This window comes from Armigeres subalbatus, chromosome 2 (assembly GCF_024139115.2).
Source record: "Armigeres subalbatus isolate Guangzhou_Male chromosome 2, GZ_Asu_2, whole genome shotgun sequence".
Taxonomy (NCBI): domain Eukaryota; kingdom Metazoa; phylum Arthropoda; class Insecta; order Diptera; family Culicidae; genus Armigeres; species Armigeres subalbatus.
In genome coordinates this window covers 199,039,341-199,062,325 of record NC_085140.1, presented here as the reverse complement: position 1 = coordinate 199,062,325, position 22,985 = coordinate 199,039,341, and the positions used below count along the sequence as shown (strand labels likewise).

The 22,985-nt window shown below is 44.7% G+C and overlaps 2 protein-coding genes across 2 annotated transcripts in view; one reads left to right on the top strand and one right to left on the bottom strand.

The window, feature by feature from the left end:
- Positions 1-16,280, bottom strand: part of LOC134211490 (uncharacterized) — a 709,859-nt gene extending 693,579 nt beyond the window's left edge. Inside the window, exons 1-2 of the transcript XR_009979029.1 lie at positions 15,809-16,280; positions 14,830-15,748 (exon numbers count right to left, since the gene is read on the bottom strand). The gene's annotated coding sequence lies outside the window, so the exon portion shown is untranslated. The remainder of the gene's footprint in view (positions 1-14,829; positions 15,749-15,808) is intronic.
- On the top strand, positions 1,505-22,085 carry LOC134209490 (uncharacterized). Its single transcript, XM_062685472.1, has 3 exons — positions 1,505-1,554; positions 20,321-21,246; positions 22,016-22,085. Exons 1-2 carry the CDS (start codon positions 1,505-1,507, stop codon positions 21,174-21,176), a joined length of 906 nt encoding a protein of 301 aa, XP_062541456.1. The 3' UTR covers positions 21,177-21,246; positions 22,016-22,085.
- Positions 22,086-22,985: the final 900 nt, after the last annotated feature.

The window sequence follows — 22,985 nt, the reverse complement described above, 5'->3', positions numbered from 1 at the left end:
GAAACCAAACACAAATATATTAATTTGCAACGTTTGACTTCCGCACGCGATGGAAGCGTACATGCATCGTTTTCTATAGCGCTGGTGGCAAAGTGAGCGGGACTTCAAGAATAAATTACAAACAGTCCTTTTCAGGACTTAAACTATTTATCCAAGAAGAGGTTTTGACCGTTGGGAAAATTGTTTACCCAGACAAACAGACTGTTCGGCTGTTTAAACGACAATGACGATTTTGGAAAGATTTATTGTTTTTAATAATGCGCCATTTAAAAAACTAAGGCAGCTAAACGACATTTTTCACTAAGGTGGCGTCTTCATCGATTTGGCCGTCGTCGACGGAAAGTGATATTTTTTGGCAAGATTCTTTGGTTTTGTTTCGTTAGTCATTAGAAATGATATCGGTTTTTTTCCGGGTTACCATCGTTTGGCGACGACAGAAAGTTGCCCTTTGGTAGCACAACCACAAGCGCGCGTCGGAGGGAGATGATGCAATGAGTTTGTTCAAATGGATGGCGTCAGTAGCAGTCAAATGGAATTTCCTCATAAGATTTTGATTTGCTCCGCTGCGTCCGCTCTGCGTAAAATCTTGTTCAACCGCTCTCTGCGAAATCCCGATCAAAATGGTTCGCGCGCGCTGGAAAGCAGCTTCCTTGTATTCAATAAATTAAGCCCGTTAGCTCCGGCCCTTTGTAGTAGTAGTAGTAGTAGTAGTAGTAGTAGTAGTAGTAGTAAATTCTCTCTTTATTTCAATTTTCAACTTTGAATACATAGTTAATTTAACATTTTGAGAGTTTTAACCATAAGGTTCTTCAGCTTCCTTTTTTATCCTATTTTTTTCATTTTGTTTTGTTTTTGTTATTTAGTAACGTTATACATTTTGTACCTTTTTTGGTATTTGGTTTGTTTGTTTCAATTTAAAAAAAATTATAACCTACCTAACTTAGCCTAAAATTGCCAGGAATAGTGCACTGGCGCTTCGTTTAGCAGCTTACTCCTCTAGCAGCCGTTCTCGATGACAAACATGCCCAGTGACACGATCTGATCCATGCGGGTTTTGCAGCTACGCAATCGAGCTACCAGTTGGTTGAACAGTGGAAGAAGTTGTTCAGGATTATAGAGTGGTGCCGCTTCATCGGTGGATACGGACTTTTCTTCGTCATTCTGTCGTAATCCAGGTTGAGTAGATGGCCATGGGTTGATCGGATGCAATGTTCTTGCTGTTGTTGTACCAGGTACTAGGTTCGGATAATTCTAGTCGTTGATCACCGGTGGTTGTCTTCTTCTTGGATTTTTGGAGCTGGCTTTCTTCCGTATCTCGACGAATTCCGTTCGTGTGGGACATTCCTTAGCAGTGGCCTCATGTTTCGCTCCGCAGTTAGCACACTTGACATCAATTTGATGCATGTCTGGGTTTTTGGCGATGATGTACCATAGGCACTTTTCAGTTTTGATGCATATCTCCACACTTGACGCATCGAGGAGCCAAGTGGCAGTTTCTAGTACCATGGCCGTAGCCGCAGCAATTCATGCACTGTGTGACATCTCGGTGCACAGGTTTGTACCGTTGCCATTCGACAACGATACTGTCAATCACTTTAATGTTCTTCAGGTCCTTCAAAGTTACAGAACCGTTCCGCAGATAAACCATGTACAACTGATCACAGTACTTTCTTGACTTGTCCTTTCTGGCAATCTTATACACGCCGGTAACGATGAGCCCGCACTCTGCCAGCAGGTTCTATCGTCGAGGCCACGCAGTACCACCTTGAAAGGCTTATCGCTGGGGACATCATGCGTGAAATATTCACACATCTCATTATTCAAAATCTCCAGCACCCTCTGGAACTGGGGTTTCGATTCAGCCATTAGTTTCAATCCTCCAGAACACAATTTGATGGTGCACTTTAAAGTGACAATTGCTATGCGTCCTCGCAATGCTGTCCGCAAAGTAGGAGTATCTCCTTTGACAAAAATCGGCGGGCACTTTTCCTTCCGCACCGGTTGGTTTTCTTGCTTTTACAGCTTCTGCCTTTTGTTCACCAGTGAGTTACCGGCATCGTCGTCCTTCAAGGTGGAGTAGTAGTTCTTCAGTGGCACTTTCTTCCTTGCACCCTTACAGTGACAGACATAATAAAAAGCCCACTCATCGTTTTTCATACAAAATGGTCAACTTTGGAGATCTAGATCTCGATTGCATGTGAACTAATTTTGCTGAAAATTTGACCAGAGCTCAGATATAACTTGAATTTTACCACACCTGAATTTCGACCATATTGATTCATAGGGTAAAAAATTATTGCGGTAATACCAAAATGAAATTTTGTGCACAAATTTATTTTTTTAATATCTTGAATTCTATAGGTTGTACACTGATGACTTAATCAGCAAAAACGCGTATTTTGACAATACAAAAAAGTTTGCGGAATATACTTGTACACTAAGTGTTGTAGTTTTCAAGTTATTAAAAAATCAATTTTTTGCCAAAAAAATCGTTTTGGTATTACCGCGATTATTTTTTACCCTATGAATCAATATGGTCGAAACTCAGGTGTGGTAAAATTCAAGTTATATCTGAGCTCTGATCAAATTTTCAGCACAATTGGTTAACACGCAATCGAGATCTAGATCTCCAAAGTTGACCATTTTGTATGAAAAACGGCAAGTGGGCTTTTTATTACGCAGGTCACTGTATATGAAGTCGAAACGGCTGCACACCACTGACAAATTGTGGTGTCAGCTAGTTGGAAAGTAGTATTGGGAAAAGCAATTCGTTAATCGTTATTGCAAATTTTGCTTTTTTCGATCCCATTATGGGTGACGAACCATAATGGGAACCATTGGGAGGAGGAAGTTTTGCCGCAGGAGTGGATGGAAGGTGTCGTGTGTCCCATCTACAAAAAGGGCGATAAGCTGGATTGTAGCAACTACCGCGCAATCACATTGCTGAACACCGCCTACAAGGTACTCTCCCAAATGTTATGCCATCGACTAGCACCAATTGCAAGGGAGTTCGTGGGGCAGTACCAGGCGGGTTTTATGGGCGAACGCTCCACCACGGACCAGGTGTTCGCCATTCGCCAAGTACTGCAGAAATGCCGCGAATACAACGTGCCCACACATCATCTATTCATCGACTTCAAAGCCGCATATGATACAATCGATCGGGACCAGCTATGGCAGCTAATGCAGGAACACGGATTTCCGGATAAACTGACACGGTTGATCGAAGCGACGATGGATCGGGTGATGTGCATAGTTCGAGTTTCAGGGGCATTCTCGAGTCCCTTCGAAACCCACAGAGGGTTACGGCAAGGTGATGGTCTTTCGTGTCTGCTATTCAACATTGGAAGGGGTAATACGAAGAGCAGGGATTAACACGAGTGGTACAATTTTCAATAAGTCCGTCCAGCTATTTGGCTTCGCCGATGACATAGATATTATGGCACGTAACTTTGAGAAGATGGAGGAAGCCTACATCAGACTGAAGAGAGAAGCCAAGCGGATCGGACTAGTCATCAACACATCGAAGGCGAAGTACATGATAGGAAGAGGTTCAATAGAAGACAATGCCACCCTCCGCGAGTTTACATCGGTGGTGACGAAATCGAGGTGGTAGAAAAATTTGTGTACTTGGGCTCACTGATGACTGCCGAAAATGATACCAGCAGAGAAATTCGAAGACGCATAGTGGCTAGAAATAGTACGTACTTTGGACTCCGCAAGACGCAAGACGACGATCGAATAGAGTTCGCGCCGTACCAAACTGACAATCCACAAAACGTTCATTAGACCGGTAGTCCTCTACGGACACGAGACCTGGACGATGCTCGTGGAGGACCAACGCGCACTTGGAGTTTTCGAAAGGGAAGTGCTGGGTATCATCTATGGTGGGATGCAGATGGAGGACGGTACGTGGAGGAGGCGAATGAACCACGAGTTGCATGAGCTGCTGGGAGAATCATCCATCGTTCACACCGCGAAAATCGGACGACTGCGGTGGGTCGGGTACGTAGCCAGAATGTCGGACAGTAACCCGGTGAAAATGGTTCTTGACTTGCGGAGCCTTCGTAGACTGCGTGGTTGGCGACGTGTAGCCATGGACCGAGCCGAATGGAGAAGACTCTTATATACCGCACAGGCCACTTCGGCCTTAGTCTGAATAAATAAATAATAACCATTCTTTTGCAACTGCTGAGTTTAATAAAAAAGCAAGGCCGAAACAAAGTCACTTTCATCAAAATTTCGTGACCAAATTTAATTATGGTACTCATATGTGGTATTTATGGCATTATTTCGCATAATACTGAATATTTATTCAACCGTTTACTCTACTCCTGATTGTTCCAATTATTGAAAATATGTAAATAGTTTCAAAACTTTCGAAGTTTATCTGAATACCAAAATGCCGGAGTGAATCATTTCACTTTTACAAAACGGAATCTTCAATATAACGCCTACCTGAGAATCATTAGGTATAGTTCGCGATACAATTATAAATCGAAACTACCAGAAAGCACACAATAAATCTAAATTTACATTTAATTTACACTTAAATCCTATCTTTTTGCTTTTGCCATTTGATCAAATAAAACATAATTAAAACTAACATTATGAAAAGAAGTCTTAACGCTTCAAGCCCTTTTTTCCAAGCAGTCTTACACAAGGCCCTCCTTAGCCGTAAGGTAAGACGCGCGGCTACAAAGCAAGACCATGCTGAGGGTGGCTGGGTTCGATTCCCGGTGCCGGTCTAGGCAATTTTCGGATTGGAAATTATCTCGACTTCCCTGGGAATAAAAGTTTTACCGTGTTAGGCTCATGATATACGAATTCAAAATGGTAACCTGGCTTAGAAACTTTGCAGTTAACAACTGTGGATGTGCTTAATAAACACTAAGCTGCGAGGCGGCTCTGTCCCAGTGTAGGGGTGTAATGCCAATAAGAAGAAGAAGAATTACACATCACACTCCCCATGCAGCACACCTGTCATGAACGAGTTGCTTTAACCTATGTACGATTATATCATGTCATATATGACTTACTGCAACCAAATCAGTCAAAAATGTGCTACTCGGGTTGACATGTACAATTTGTTGTCGTGTTTAATAATGAAGAAGTGACAAAATAAGTTGAAAAATATTTTATTCGGGCCCCAAACTGTTCTTGTGTTCAGGACTTGAAAACAACAGCCACAAAACCGGCCTCCGGCCAATCCTCTGAAAGATCAACAGAAAACGTAAGATGGGTTTGGGCAGCAGGGACAGGTAACATAGGTCAGGGACAGAGACTATGTCCAAGGATACCTTTGCAGGCTACTGCGAGTTATGGAGCTCTGTTGAACTTCTATAAAAAGCTTCATGTATCCGCTAGCAGTTTGCAGCCTTCTGCAGAATGGTAAACCAAAGCGCATTCCTTCCCCGCAAGGATATCCACAACAAGGATGTTATCGATCATTAAGTAATTTGCGTTCGATCATTTAGCAGTTTGTTAATAGCTCATTCCAAAAGCTGATTTTCAAAATGTGTTGTATGGTGGACTTCTAGTGTGAAGGTTTTTCTACAACTCTGTCTATTGATTATAGGTTTAGTTTCAGTAACTTAAACTAAATAATAACAATATTCCAATTATTTAGTTTGAGTTACTGCAACTAGCGCTATAACTCCGTTATTAGTTGAATTCTAACAAAGAACCATTAGGCAGAGTTGTAGAAAAACCTTCGCACTAGAAGTCCACCATACAACACTTTCTGAAATTCAGCTTCTAAAATGAGTTATTGACAAACTACTAAATGATCCAACGCAAATTACTAAATGATCGATAACATCCTTGATCCACAAAGTCACACGGAGATCATCTAACCAAGAAACGGAAAACCAAATCGACAACGTTCTAATCGACGATAAATTCTTCTCCGACAACACAAACGTCTGCTTTTACTGCAGTGCAAACCCTGATTCCAACCACTACCTCGTTGCACTTAAAACTCTAGACGGTGTACAACACGCGTGGCAATTGAACGCCGTGGATAAACATTAGGCGGCTACAGCCCGGTAGACTAGCCCAAGACTACGCGCAGCAGCTGGAAATGGTACTTTCCAACGGGGGAGCAGCTTGTCTCTAAAATGACTGGAGAGAAATTCGATCAGCCATTGAAAGCACCCTCCTAAGCCTTGTAATTGTCTGTTATGTAAATGTCCACACGTCTTAGCAGTGGACGTCCTCACGCCCCTAACTAGCTCACCCCTAATTTTTAGGGTCGACGTTTAACCAGCTCGAGGGGACAAACTAGAACGCCACTAAGCGGACAGAGGAAGACCTTAATGGGCCACTGGAAAGTCATGCACCTTATGAACAAATAAGACAATCATTAATTAATTTTGAGCGTCTTAGGGGGAAATGTTACAGAGTTTGAAAAAAAATTATCTTCCTTTTACCTCCACTATTTTGTTTTTACGTGTCTTCACAAATATGCATTTCGTCCACTACTTGTGGAGATCTTGTGGGAAGATGTCCACAAGTAGTGGACGAAATACGTATTTGTGAAGACACGTAAAAACAAAATAGTGGAAGTAAAAGGAAGATAAAATTTCTTCAAACCCTGAAATAAGACAAGCTTGAGATACATTTTACTTTTTTTTATTGAAGAACATGTTAGTGAAAATGTAGTTTTAGTTCATCTGAATAGGGTTAGCTAAGACTAGTATAGCTGTTGCGGCCGATTGTAGGGTTGGGGCCCATAGTGGCATGCATGATATACGCCACATGATGGAGGTACGAAATCTTGTCCGTACATACCTTCGATGACTCGGGCTATATCGGGGCTGGGAGGCTTCACCAAACACTGACGTCGCTTCGGGTTGATGCAACAGAGTTCTTCGGGAATGCCAGGGGTACGTTGCCAGCGTAGGGTACCGGTCGGCTTTGCGGCCCAGCGAGACTCAAATGGACAGGCTCGTACTGGGCAGCCTCGGGTCGACACCGGGGCTAGATGGATCGCTGATTCACTTTTCGGTGCTTCCGAGCGAGAATACGTTCCGGCACTCGGTCTTGACTGGTTGGACACGATGATACTTCCGCCTCGAATGGATACGTTTGCTCGAGGGTAATGCGTACCACGTGGCTAACTTCTCGACGACGGTGCCAAAGGAGGGGAGGGCAAATCTTGCTACGATCGGGCGATGAGATCAGTTTCTCCGGACCTCCGGGAGATGGATTTGGCAAGCCTAGCGACGGGCCAGACTGGGTCAACTTCGGTCGACTGGCACGTGCTCTTCTTCTTCGCCCCAGATGGCCGCCCAAAATCACTGGTTTTCACTAGGCGCAGTTTTTCTTGGGCGCACACACAGTTGGCCCACCTTTCCGGGACTTCGTCGATCTCCCCGTGGCTTTCACTAGCGATTCACCAAACCCCAGCTTTCGTTTTAGAAAATTTAACGACAATTCTTTTGCCTCCCGTAAACACGTCTGCTATCGTTCACGTTCTCAATCGTTCTTCTCCCTCGGCCCAACGTCAAGCCCGTCTTTCAACGTTCGGTTTTTTTTCCTTCGTTTTTCGCTCCGGATCTAGTTGGGTCATGATGGAGATTTCGCTCTTGATAGAGCCCGGAGCCGCGTTCGTTTTTTAGTAGGTTTAGTTCTGATAGAATTCTGAAGGGATTTTTTTCTTAGGTAATTTAAATGATTGTTCATTAAATCGAATAAATCATTAAATTACATTCATTAAATCGAATAAATCGTCCATTGTTATCGCGGACGGTAACAGCCTAGCGGTAAGATGCGCGACTACAAAGCGAGACCATGCTGAGGGTGGCTGGGTTCGATTCCCGGTGCCGGTCTAGACAATTTTCGGTTTGGAAATTGTCTTGACTTCCCTGGGCATAGTGTTAGCCTCATGACATACAAATGCGAAAATGGTAACTTGGCTTAGAAACCTCGCGGTTAATAACTGTGGAAGTACTGAATGAACACTAAGCAGCGAGGCGGCAATGTCCCAGTGGGGGATGTAACGCCAATAAGAAGAAGAAGATTTGAAGCACCGCAACCGCTTCATTAGGTACGGTGTCCTCGGATCAGAGAAGTAGCTGGTATGACGGCAATTATGAGCACTTAGTTGAGGAGAAGGATGCATCATGGGCAAGATTACTGCAATATCGCACGAGGTCAAGGAGACACTATATAAAGGGACGTGAAACATACAAAACTCGATTTTCCGAAGAAAAAAAACGCCAGCTGGAAAATGGAGACCGTGAAGAGACGGAACAACTGTACCGCCCGAAAGATCTATGAGAAGTCAAACCTTTCACATAATTTTCACAGCCTGACATTTGTAAGGACATAAACGGGAACCTTTTCATGAATAATCGTGAAGTGATCCAAAGGTGGCGGCAGCATTACAAAGAGCACCTGAATGACAATGTGATAGTAAACAATGGCGGTGTGGTGACGAACCTGAGAGCACGCGCGCAGGACAAACGTTTTCTAGCTCCGGATATTTAGGAAATCCAGGAAGAGATTGGCCGGAAAATACAACAAAGCCCCTGGAGTTGGAGTTGACCAAGAGAGTTAATAAAATACGGTGGTGAGGCACTGGCTAGAGCGTTGCACTGGATATTAAGAAGGTTTGTGAGTATGAGGCTTTGACGCAGGCGTGCATGAAAAGTATCGTGTGTCTCATCTACAATAAGGGTGGCAAGCTGAATCGTGGCAACTATCGTGCACTCACATTGCTGAACGGCGGAGCACAAGATCCGTCTTCTTACTGAAGAAAAGGAATTGGCGGTTAGCCAAGCCAAGAAGGCCTCGAAGGAGGCCGAATCGAAGATTCGGCTCCTTGCAGAAGGGAAGCAGCTGGCGGAGAGCCAGACTGCAGAACTTAAACGGCGTATGGCTAACAGCGGAGCAACTCCTAAGCTTAGTAGGGTCACGCAGGAGGCGGACCTTAAAGTAGCTAATAAAGCCTCGGCACGGACCGCAGAAAAGGTCCGAGTGGAGACCGAGAGGAAAATGGTACCTCCACCTAGGAAGATACCAGAGGACCGCCGGGAGGAAGATCTACCATGGACAAAGGTAGTGAATCCTAAAAAGGAGAAAAGAAGCCGCCAGCAGGTCGCAAGGAGTGCGACCAAGGGAAGGATCCAGCCACCGCCAAGAAGGGTAGAGCCCGTGAGGAAAAGGGTGCGCCTTCTAGTGGGAGTGGCAAGCGGAAGGATAGAGGTGAAGCGATCATTGTCAAGGCTGACGATAAAAGCTACGCCGAAGTCCTAAAGACTATGAGAGGCACTGAGAAGCTCTCTAGTCTAGGAGGGATGTCAACTGCATCCGAAGAACGCGCAAAGGCGCGATGATTCTCGTCTTGAAGCGGGATGCTACTTGAAAGAGTTCCGAGTATAAAAAGTTGACGGAAGAGGTCCTGGGTGACAGGGTCCAGGTTAGAGCCCTGTGCCCAGTCCTGAACATCCAGTGCAAGGGCATGGATGAAATAACCGAAGCCGGAGACCTGGTAGACGCACTGAAGGATCAGTGTAATGTCGAGATCCAGGAATCCGCGATTCGGTTACGCAAAGGCTTTGCGGGAATGCAGGTTGCCTCATTCCAAGTACCTATGGCTGAGGCCAAGAAGGTGCTGGATAAGGTAAAACTGAAGGTGGGTTGGTCGGTGTGCTCGCTGAGCACAAGCCAACCCAATCAGGCCTACTACAAGTGCCTTGGCCACGGTCATAAGTCCTATGACTGTAAGGGACCTGACCGTAGTAAGCTGTGCCGTAGGTGCGGAGCCGAAAACCACCAGGCTCGCACCTGCCAGGCTGCACCGAGATGCCTGATCTGTCCTACGGGGGCAGACAACAGGCATCTCACCGGTGCGCAGGCCTGTCCGGCCTCTAGAAGGGTCCAGACATGCAAGTAACACAGCTAAACTTAAACCACTGCGAGGCGGCCCAGCTGCTGCTACAACAGTCGGTTATCGAGTGTAAAGCTGATGTTGCCTTGCTGTCCGACCCATACCGCATCCCTGCTGGAAACGGCAGCTGGATTGCGGACAAGTCCGGTATGGTGGGAATCTGGACTTGTGGGCGCTACCCCATCCAGAAGATAATATCTTCGCCTAACGATGAGGGTTTCGTCATAGCAAAGGTAAACGGTGTTTACTTTTGTAGCTGCTACTGTCCTCCTAGATGGAGTATAGAGCAGTACACTAGGGTAGTTGATACTCTTGCGGCGAAGCTAACTGGCCTTAAACCAGTAGTTGTAGCAGGTGACTTCAATGCGTGGGCAGTGGACTGGGGTTCCCGGTTTACTAACGCTAGAGGTCATATCCTGTTAGAGTCACTAGCGGTATTGAACGTAGTTCTGCTGAACGAAGGTCAAGTGCCAACGTTCAGAGGACCGAGCGGTGATTCATGTATCGATGTCACCTTCTGCAGCGCAGGATGGACTGAAGAACCGAGATGGATGGTCCACGAGGGTCATACTTCTAGCGACCATCAGGAAGTACGTTTTATGGTCGAGTATACACGGAGAACTACGACGAGAAGAGGTGGTGCAACGGATCCCGGATGGCGCACGTCACAGTTCAATCAAGAGCTGTTGGTGGAGGCACTGCGCTGGGAGAGTAGGACTACAGGACTAAGCGGTAACGACCTGACGGAAGTACTTACACGTGCTTGCGACGTGGCGATGCCAAGGAAGACCCAGCCCCCAGGAAATCGACAACCAGTGTACTGGTGGTCTGACACGATTGCAGATCTTCGTAGAACCTGTCTTAAAGCTAAAAGAAGGTTGCGACGTGCTAGAACAGACGCTGAGCGACTCGATAGACGAGGGGTATTCCGGACAACGAGCAGAGCCCTGAACTACGAGATTAAATGTAGCAAGCGAGCCTGCTTCGAACAGCTGTGCAGGATGGCGAATGACACCCCGTGGGGCGATGCATACAGGATAGTCCAATAGCACACCTCCTGAAAGATCCCCAGAGCTGTTAGCCAGTATAGTAGAGGGACTGTTTCCGACACATGAACCATCGGACTGGCCCGCTACACCGTACGAGTCAGTCGACGTGGTACCGCTAGTGACTAACGAAGAGCTTATCGTAGCCGCAAGAAAACTTAAGCTCAATAAGGCGCCAGGCCCGGATGGTATTCCAAACCTGGCCCTTAAACACGCCATTCTTGCCAATCCAGATATGTTCAGGAGCTGCCTCCAGAGATGCATGGACGAAGGAAACTTCCCAGATCGATGGAAACGGCAGAAATTTGTGCTATTACCGAAGCCTGGCAAACAGCCGGGGGATCCTTCGGCATACAGACCAATTTGCCTACTCGACACAGCTGGAAAGCTGCTAGAGAGGGTCATTCTGAATAGATTGTCGGCCTATACAGAGTGTGCTGGTGGCTTATCTAGCAACCAGTATGGCTTCCGTAAGGGCCGTTCTACCATCGAAGCAATTCGAGCGGTAACGGATACGGCCAAGATAGCGAGAGGTCTAAACAGAAGAGGTATTAGGTACTGCGCGTTGATTACACTCGATGTAAAAACGCGTTCAACAATGCTAGCTGGGCAGCAATTGCTGACTCCTGCACCGATTGAGAGTTCCGGATTACCTGTGCAGGATACTGAAAGCTATTTTCAGAATAGGGTGCTGTTATACAACACTGATGCCGGTCAAAAGTCGATCGTAGTGTCCGCGGGTGTTCCACAGGGATCGATCCTCGGACCGGTTCTGTGGAATATTATGTACGATGGAGTATTACGCCTAAGTCTTCCGGCCGGAGTGAAGATAGAAGGCTTCGCGGATGACGTAATGCTAGAAGTAGCAGGTGACACTCTCGTCGAAGTCGAACTGAAGGCTTCATACGCGATTGGCAGAGTGGAGGAATGGCTCAACTCGAGGCGGTTGTCCCTTGCACATCACAAGACAGAAGTTGTGGTAGTGCATAACCGTCATGGGCTGCAACAGGCGAGGATAAGAGTAGGGACCTGCACAGTTAACTCCGTGAGGTCTCTCAAGCATCTGGGCGTGATGATCGATGATAAGCTCAATTTTACGAGCCACGTCGATTATGCATGTCAGCGGGCTTCATTGGCGATAAAATCTTTATCACGAATGATGTCCAACAGATCGGCGGTGCATAGTCAAGTGCGTAGGCTGATAGCTGGCGTAGCATTGTCTATCATCCGTTATGGCGTGCCGGCATGGGCCGTAGCACTAAAAGCCGAGTACAATGTAAAGAAATTGATCAGAGTACACCGGCTGATGTGCTTACGTGTCGCGAGCGCATATCGCACCATATCATATGAGGCGGTGTGCGTTATAGCTGGAATGATGCCGATCGACACACTCCTAGAGGAGGATGTGGAGTGCTACAACGAAAGGGACTCGGTGCAAGTGCGACGTGTCAAGAGAGCAGCTTCGTTGCTCAAATGGCAAAGAGCATGGGACACCGCAGTCAAAGGTCGTTGGACCCACAGACTTATTCCAGATGTGTCCAACTGGGTTGATAGGAAGCATGGTCAAGTCAACTTCCACCTAACACAGGTGTTGTCTGAACATGGCTGCTTTAAGAAATTCCTACACAGGTTTGGCTTCGCAGATTCTGCGGAGTGTCCTGAATGTGTAGGTGAGGTAGAATCGGCAGAGCATGTGATGTTCGCATGCCCGCGATTCGAGGTAGAACGCAATACCATGCTGCTTATTAGTGGTATGGATACAACCCCGGACAACCTCGTCGAGAGGATGTGCCGGGAAGAAGCTATATGGAATGCGGTGAACACAGCATCTCAACAGATCATGTCGAAACTGCAGCGGTGGTGGCGTCTTGAACAAAACCAACGAGTGCAGTAAGGGCACCTGTGATGCAGTGAACACCTTGCTCACCCCGACAACCAACATGTCGCGGGTGGGCTGCGGGACCTCAGTATGTAGATATAGAGGTCATTGCGGTTCACGCGCGGTGGTTGTTGTCGGGTGCTCGTCTCCAACGTGAGATTATGATACGGACCGTTAGGTTACTATCATAGCTTGCGATCGACGGGTGGTGAGGTAGCCACCCTTGAAGTCGATGTTGTGTGTATTGACGTCAAGTGCGTTAGCATAGGCGTGAGCGTTCTCAATAGTCCCCCCCTGATGTATTGCTTAATTGCGGGCCGCGGGTACGGACTGGCGAAAGGGTTTTGGTTTTAGTGGGTCGGGTAAGAGTTACATGACATACCCATCCCCACACTACCTGAGTACCTCCTCAGGTGTCTGGTTGCAGATTTCCGTTTACCCTTGCCCAAGAAAAAAAAAAAAAAAAAAAAAACATTGCTGAACGCACCAATTGCAAAAGAGTTAGTGGGGCACTACCAGGCGGGATTAATGGGCGAACGCTTTTCCACTGACCAGGTGTATTTCATACGCTAGGTATTCAGAAATGCCCCGTGCACAGAAGACGAAATACAACGTTAGTCATCTACCAACGTACGTATGTACTTTGGACTCCGCAAAAAGATCCGATAGAATAGAGTTCGCCGCCGTATCAAACTGACTCATTTGACTGGTTGTTTTCTACGGACACAAGACCTGGACGATGCTGGTGAAGGACCAACGCGCACTTGGAGCTTGGAAAAAAAGTGCTGCATTTTGTCTATGATGGACCATACGTGAAGAAGACGAATGAATTACTAGTCGCATCAGTTGGGAGAACCAACCATCACTGTTCACACCACGAAATTCGGACGACTATGGTCGGCCGGACACGTAGCCAGAATGTCGGACAGTAATCCGGTAAAAATGGTCCTCGATAACGATCTGACGGGAACAAACAAAACAACCCATGAATTATAGCTCCGATAACAAGTGGAAGTAAAATTATAAAGTTAAACAGCAGTGATGTTTGCGTCGATCTCAATCCAAAAGTTGGAACTGAAGTTTAAGGCATATACGGTTATCTCATCTCAGATATACCCCTAAAACAATTATTCAATTGACATCATGTCAAATGACATGTGACCTTTTTTTTAGAAATTTCACTCTCTAGCCTTCTTCTTCTTCAATGGCAATACATTCCAACTGGAACTTGGCCTACTTTTCAACTTAGTGCTCTATTAGAATTTCCTTAGTTATTAATAGAAAGGTTTTCTATGTCCGCCATTGCATGAGTATGTATCTTGTGTAGCAAGCACAATAGATACACTATGCCCAGGGAATCGATAAAGTTTCCCACCAGAAAACATCCTATATCGGACCGAGAATCGAACTCGCCATCTTCGGATTGGCAATCCTACACCTTTTGCTCGCTAGGCTACTGGAGACCCGACTGTCTAGCCTTATATTTTATAATTAGAGCGATGTACTTTTGGACAAAAGTAAAAGATAAGTGTCATGGACTCAAAAAAATATGAAGTGAATCAGGTTGACATTTTGCAACTGCACTTAATCAGACCGCATGATGCATACTCTGCGCTTAGAGAAATTATAATTTGATTACAGGAAAACCACACTTTCATGATTTATCGATTATAAAATAGTGAATAAGTGCAGAAGCAAATAAACATTCTAAATACTAATTTTTTTTTTAAATATTATCTGAAAGGACATCCTTTGGTTTGATTTTTTAGCAAACGGACTTTCCATTTAATTATTCTGTCTGACATCCTCCAGCATCTAGTGAAACATAGATGTGTGTCTTATCATAGACAATGCTCTATTGACATGTCATTCACATTTACAATACAATCCGTTTGAAAAAAGGATATCCTTTTCTCATTCCCTCAATGAACTCATCACGAGCAGATAGGTATCACCAATCACCATGAACAAAAGTTGAAACCCTCCAAAAACGAACGATCGGTACCTACCTTTCTTGATTTCGCCCCACGTTTTGACGATTTTTCTCTGTTAACGGTTCCACACAAAAAGAAGATAACACTCTTGGATTCACGGCCGCAACACCTGAACCTCGAACTACCAGACACCGGAGGTATGGAAGCAGCAGGGGATGACAAACATCCATTGACTGCCAAACACTCCACCGCAGCTTGAATTGTAAAACCGGCTCTTCTCTTGTACCGGGGACCAAAACACCAGGCAGTCGACTCTAGAAATTGGAATAGCTATCACAATACACTCTAAGCCGGATCCACTTTCTCGCCCGAATTTTCACCTCCCCCTCCCAGCGCAAGCCTAACTGGCTGTATCTGTTATGCTTTCTTGTACTTCGCCTGCTGATGCTGCTGGAGCTTTCTTGTTTGGATGATTTTCCACAAATTTCACTTCTTCAACATGAGTTTTTTGTTGTGCGACGGCTATTGTTGAATCAGAATGAATTGAAAATAGACTGGCTGAATCTTTTTCAAATAGCACCAACCAGCCAGTGGCCCTCGTCACCAAAGCCGACGCAAACGATGATGGAACGATAATTGATTGAATCCGGTAGGAGAAGGATTATTTTTTCAACCGTTATTTCATTCTATTTTTATCAGATTTTGGGTTTTTCCGAGAAAGCACTTGAGAAGAGCTTGGTTGATACGTTGCCTAAAGTACGCGTGAAAACATGTGCTTGCGATATATCACACTGCCGCTTTTCATACACACTACGATTCACGTGACACTTCACTTAGATCCTGGGAGCAGAAACGCGGACGTCGAGCCCAAATTATTCCACTGGGAGGAGCGGCAATTAATTTTCCCTTTCAAAACGACTCCCACCGCGATATGAATGTGATAAATCTCATCGAACAACGCACTGTGACAGAAACTGTTACCCCCTGAACGCCACTAACAGGATGGAATTATCAACCGAAATGTGAAATTTATGTAATATGCAAAATATCTTACTGATATCGACACCCTTCTGGGCTGAATCACATCCACTTTTTCCGCGCCGGGAAACTGCTTTACTCTGGAGAAGCCTATTTCATACGTGAAAGTACCACAAAAGCATGCCACGGTAAGGTGATAAAACCAGATTTATAACTTCTTCTATTGCCACCACACCGATCCTGCCAGAAAGTAACACACCGAAACAGACGGGAACCAAAACACCACCTTCAATTTTTTACGCCACACTCGCCAACCGTGGTGCTAAGACAGCAGAAGCAAAAGGTCGTGCCTCAGGCGCACACCAGACTGCAAATGATGAATACCACCGACGACGGCAAGTACGCCCGGAGAAGAGAACTCTCGACCTCGAAAAGCAGATCCTAACGGGTCCGAAAACGTCGAATAACTAACGATAACACTGCCGTGTGACTCGCCTTTTAATACATATCCTTCTCCAGCAGCCAGGAGGACGACGAGGATGCCTTTATCTCGCACTGTCACCCATCCATGCGGCGGCCCCTGCTCAAATGCTGCTGCTGGCACGAGATCAAAAGCTCTTTCCCCCCAGTCAGCCAGTCAGAATGGCTCCAGAGATCTTCACATCCTTGGATGCAGCTTCCACATCGCCCTGTGCTGTGGAGAACGCGTGGATGGACCATCTCTCCGATTTCGCGTTTCTCTCGGTATGATGTTCTCTCTCCTTAAACGCACTTCGCAATGTCACACTATCACCGCTTCTCAATGGATCCTTACCGTGGATGGAGCTCGTAACGGATGCCTCTCGCACCAGACCATGTGGTGATGCTTGATGGTGGTTCTTCTATATGGCTCTCGATGCTAGTCAGTGCAGCTATTATTGATATGACAAAACCACTTAAATAAAGTAATTACATACGATGATATATACTAGAAATGAAAAAAAATATGAGTTAGAAGGGAGATGGTCCAAAATGACCTTTTTCGGTGCTTTAATTAATATAAACCGAATTACCGGATGATTTCAACAAACAAAACAACAGACAAAAAATTTATTAAACTAGCTCTAGCTCTTCTACTCAAAATAACTATTTTTTTTTTAAAATTCAAGAAAAAACGGTTAATATGCGGGAATAACAGGTCTAATGTCATTCAGAGGAGCTTCTAACACCCTTCCTAAATTGGCATGTTAGATGTACTAGTATGGCACATACTAGGGGTAGACGACTGTTTTCGTTGGGCAAAACGTATAGTACTCTGTGTATACGTTCCAGCAAACAACAGACATAAACGAAAAGCAGTTTTTCACCTTTGCTCCCTTGCAAAACGAAACGAAAACAAACATTGTTTTCAGGTAATATATTTACATTTGTGCGAGTAAAAACTAGAGATGGGCGCTCCGCTCAGGAGCTGTTCCAAAGATTCGCTTCCTTACATTGAGCTGATGAGCCATGGATCTTTTTTAAAGAAGCCCAGCTCAGCAGCTCACTTTAAATTGATGAAATCATTGTCAAACACGCACCTAGAGAAACTCCCTCGAGCGTACGCACTCGAGTACGCGCGCTGTTGTATTTTGTACAGCACAAACGAAAATACCACGCTCGCGGTACACAACACAAGCGAGCTTGTATGAGCATTCCGGTCCAGTACCGCGCACGTGCTGATCGTTTATTATTTGCCCCTCAAGCACCATCAAGCCAAGCGACAGCACCATCTAGCCAAGCAACAGAAATCATTTTCTGCTGCAGAGAGGAATAAGAAATACACAAGCAAAACTAATCTATCTTGCCGTCTATTTCTTAACCCATACCCACATACTCGGCGCTACGAACGGACACACAAAAGATACCTAGTAGTGCGGTAGCGAACGAACCGTACCAAGCAAAAGATCCGAAGATCCGAACAACTCTCAGTTCCGCTCATGTCGTCGTCCAGCTCGAAATTGCTGTGACATGGAAGCGAGAGCAGCTCAGATCCGTGCGACACGGATCTTTATACGGATCAGTCGCGACCGATTCTAGCGAGCGAACCGTGTGGTTCAAACGAACCGAACTGTGAGCTGTGTCTTGCACGGAGCGGATCTTTTACTTGCGACGGGGTTTCCCGCCAGCATACTGCTACATGTGCATTCGGTTTGTTTGTAGCACCGTGCTCTGTATTTTTTTACTCTCTTGTTTTTATTTCTCTCGCATTTCGGGAACCAATATAGATGAATGGGCTCGCTTGTATGAAAATGTCAACTACGCATGGTTAGAAGGGTTAGAAGCGCGCGCAAACAAGGCATTGATTTACTGCACCCAGTATGAAGAGAAAACTTAAGACACGTGATATGGTTCATATACATTAGGGACTGAATTATTAAAATTAACGATTTGAGAAACGTTATCAACAAAATGTAACTTAGAGAACATCATGAAGAGAAAATAATGTTGAGTTAGTTTTTGTATAGAAATAAATGTGATGGTTCTAAATAAACTCCTAGACTTCAAAACTAGACGGTCAGAAAAAGCGTAATAAATGTTATTAGTTTAAAATTGTCGGTTTTTCAATAGAAATTATTACCTCACTGTAGCTTAACATTTTAATAATTTCAAAGTGAGGTAAATAGATGAATGATGAATGAATGAATAAATTAATGAATGACATAAATTTTTCAATTTTTTGAACAATAATTAAAATAATAATATTAACAATTATGTTTTAATATATGTAGCATTAAAGAACTGAAGAGCTGATCCAAGGAGCTGACTCTTTTCAATGAGCTGAACGGATCAGATCCGCTCACTGCAATGAGCTGTTTTGCCCATCTCTAGTAAAAACGCGAGGTGAGGACTAGTACGGCCATTGTGGTAGCCGTTCTTGGACTCTGTCGTAATTCACCCTAAGACACGTTGCAATCGTTTGACAAAATCATCCACGCCAGAAAGGTGGACTTCAGGAACAGTGATTTCTCCAATAAGATCCGCGCGCTTTCAGACTATGCTAATCCGCATTGAAAATTGATCACAATTCTAAAATTCAAACCTCGGCCCATTCCACCTTTGATCCCACTAGACAACAATGACTCTAAGGATCGCTTGATAATTCCTGCAGAGAAGATCGCCGAAATAGGTCGTCACTTTGTCAGCTCATACAATGTTGGACAACAGAAAGTCACCGTGACGTCGGCTATTCGGTTACCAACCAAAGGTTAGTTACAGGTACGCTCACGTCGCATCAAACATCTAGCCATCGCGATTGCATCAGCCGGGAACCAATCGATGAATAAGGAATTCCGCTGAGGCAGCAGTTTCCAGTTAGAATGTCAGAATCAGGTTACTGGGTAGGTTCAGTCAGGGCAGTCAGTTCAGTATTCGATAGGGACAACACGTCCAAGTCTAGAGCATGAGAGCATGGGCATGATTGACCGCCCATGGTTGCTACTCCGATATTGCCAGGTCAGCTGTAATTACACAGAGAACGAACACATGAAGTTTGGGACTAACATCATCTTCAATTTGTAAGAACTGGTGACTGGTTGAGGAATAGGTAGGAAATAGTTGACGTGATACTCGCTTTGATAGAAGCCGACTAGTCATCTGCACTTCCACAAAAAACCGCATATTACCCCCTGGTCAAAACCATATGAGTGAAACAGGGAGGAATAAGCAAACAGAAGGATAAATAAAAACGAAACTGTTCGTTCATTCAATTAAAATGCGCGTCAAAATCCATTTTTTCGGGAATTTTGTATGTAGTTTTAAATGAAGTTTAACCGGTACTGTTGTCTAGAATAAGTATAAAAGTATCTTTGGAAAATTGCTTGGGAAGTTATCCAGAAGGTCATTGAGGATTTTCCCCACTGCTAAATGAGGTCGGTGGATGGAATTAGTTTGGGAATTCTCCATGAAAACCGTCCAGAAAATCTGATAAGAATTGTCAGAAAAGTGTATGTGAGGAATACCGAATAAATATGTTGTATTTATTATGAAATTTATCTCCATTTGGAAATTTTTAATGAATTCCTTGTAGATTTCTTCCAGTAACCCCTTAGGAGTATTTGATTTGAACGGAAATATATGGGCCTTGATCATTTAAGGAGTTCTTCCAAAATAAACCATCAAGAATTCTTCCAAAAAAAATTCTATCCAAAATTCTTTAAAAAACCCTTCATGTGTTCTTTCAGTATTTTCTTAGGGAAATATTGTGTTCTGCATTGTAAGGTCGGTAATAAAGTTAATCAGTTCAGTGCGTGTTTTTCCGGAGTAGCTATCAAGCAAGCGTTGTGCAGTGCGTTTTTTAGTCGTCGCGAAGTAGTTAAGATATCGAATCAGTCTTCGGAAAAATACGTAAGACACGCGTTGCTTTTCCGTTTTTGTATCTGTAGAATAAAGATAATGTTACGAATAAAATAATGAAAATAAACTGATTTGTCGCTTAAGAATAATAAACATTGAAATTAATCACAAAGGTTGTTAATTAGTTTGACGTCTCATCCTATACCGTTGATAATTTACTTGGGGTGTGGCCTAAAATCGAGATCCTCCTAGCTGTCTTCTGATTGGTCGATAGTAAGCGGGCCTTTACTATAAAAGAAAAGAGAGAAATACAAACAACTCATTCCCTATTCGGACGCGGCGACGAACAGAAGATAGAGAAAGGCGAGCAGGCTTATTGGTATTCGGACGCGAAGAAGAGCAGAGCAGCAGCCACCCCGGCTGATTCCCACCCTTCGGCGCGAGCAAGCGTGAAGCAACACAGGGACGATCGGCTATATATTAGCTGGTCGGTAGCCAGTCCGGCTTATTCCCTATTCGGACGCGGCGACGAACAGAAGATAGAGAAAGGCGAGCAGGCTTATTGGTATTCGGACGCGAAGAAGAGCAGAGCAGCAGCCACCCCGGCTGATTCCCACCCTTCGGCGCGAGCAAGCGTGAAGCAACACAGGGACGATCGGCTATATATTAGCTGGTCGGTAGCCAGTCCGGCTTATTCCCTATTCGGACGCGGCGACGAACAGAAGATAGAGAAAGGCGAGCAGGCTTATTGGTATTCGGACGCGAAGAAGAGCAGAGCAGCAGCCACCCCGGCTGATTCCCACCCTTCGGCGCGAGCAAGCGTGAAGCGACAAAGGGACGATCGGCTATATATTAGCTGGTCGGTAGCCAGTGCGGCTCATTCCCTATTCGGACGCGGTGACGAACAGAAGATAGAGAAAGACGAGCAGGCTTATTGGTATTCTGACGCGAAGAAGAGCAGAGCAGCAGCCATCCCGGGTGGTTCCCACCCTTCGGCGCGAGTAAGTGTGAAGCAACAAAGGGTCGATCGGCTATATATTAGCTGGTCGGTAGCCAGTCCGGCTCATTCCCTATTTGGACGCGGCGACGAACACATCGAGCAGAGCAGCAGTCACCCTGAGGAACAATGAACACAGATAAAGTTATGGCCACCAGTCACGACAATGGCGCAGTCGGTGGCGATAAGCTTCTCGAGAAAAGGTGAGTTAAGATAATTGACAGCAAGACGCTTGTTTTGTTTGAACTTTTGATGGAAGAAAGGAATTCATTGGTAGAGGAATGAAGAATTATGGACTCTCATTGGAAAGGGAGAGATAGCGATAGATATCATCAAAACAAACTCTTAAAGAAATGGAGGAAGCTGAATAGTTGATAAGCATAGGTGAACTCTTATAGGAAAGGAAGAGTGTCACGTGTAAAGATGATTCATCTATCATAGGAAAGGAAAAGATAGCTATTCGTGAGAAGCGATTTCAAAGGAAGATAACTCTTATAGAAAAGGAAGAGTGTCACGTGTAAAGATGATTGATCTCTCATAGGAAAGGGAGAGATATAGTTCGTGTAGAGTAATTCCAATAGAAGTAAAGGCAACTCTTAAATGAAAGAAACAGAGTCACATGTAAAGATGATTGATTTCTCATGGGATAGGGAGAGATAGCGTTCGTGAAAAAGAACTCGAATAGAAGTATAGAGCTCTAATAGGAAAAAGAAGAGTGTCACATGTGAAGATGTTTATTATTTGTCCAGAAATGAAGAGATAGTTTTTGGGAATACAAACGCTTAAAGGAATGGCACAGGCTAGACAATTGACTTCTTGAAGGAAAAGTGAGATTCAATGTAGGTAGTCTGAAAAGAAAAAGATCGTTTTGAGCATGGACTTTTATTTTGTAGAGCTGAGTTGAAATATTAGTGATAAGAAATATTTTTCAAAACAAAGTTCTGAATCTTTTTTTGTTCACTCTATCCACAGGAATGCGAAAGACAAGACAACTAAGAAATCAAAGTCTGAGCTGTCAAAATCGAAAATGGAATCAGAAAGAAACCGCAAAGATAAAGAGGACCTGATATCGATAAAAATTAAAGACGAGCTGTCGAAAATGAAAGCAGAGTTGGAGAAAACCCGACGAGAGAAAGAAGAATTGAGTCAAACCTTGGCTGCCATGGATCGCACTGAGGATTTCATGGAAGCAAGGTCGAGTACTATGCGAGACGATCAACCCAGTGGCAATGATACATTGCTTATGCGAATCAACAACATGTCTTTAGGCAGTCTAAACATTCCGGAGTGTGTGCCGACTATGGGTGATACCGAGCTCAACAAAAGAGTCTACGATCATTGGAAAAACGTCTTCAACGCTTCGATGAATCTGATTCAGGCAACTGATGAGTCTACAAAAAGCGATCTATTCAGGATAAAAGCAGGACCATGGCTGCTTGAATTGCTAGATGGAACGACTACGCAGACAGGAATGCCAGATGAAAGAACGTTCCCGTACTCGAACTATATTGCCCGTTTAGACGGCTACTTTAGTTCCAGAGCGTACATATTGTCTCAGCGCAGCAAATTAGCCAACATGGTGCAGAAAAGGGCGAAGCGAACATCGAATACGTGAAAAGAGTAGCTGCTTCTTCGAAACTGTGCAACTACAAAACAGACGAGGAGTTTGAAGCTATATCTCGTACTGTCACCAGAGGATCAACAGACAGTCGGGTGAGAACTCTGGCTTATCGAGTGCTCACTGATGGTGGATCACTCAACGAATTGATCGATCAAGTCCGGATCCGAGAAGTGGAGCTGGAAAATGAGGAGGACTATAGGAGACTGCATCATCAAAGAACTGCTACCGTTGCAGCAATTTCTCGTCAACCAAGCGAAGGTAACTACCGTCGTGGTCAGTTCGACTCAGCTAGAAGATATTCTAGCAACCGTGGAGGTGGAA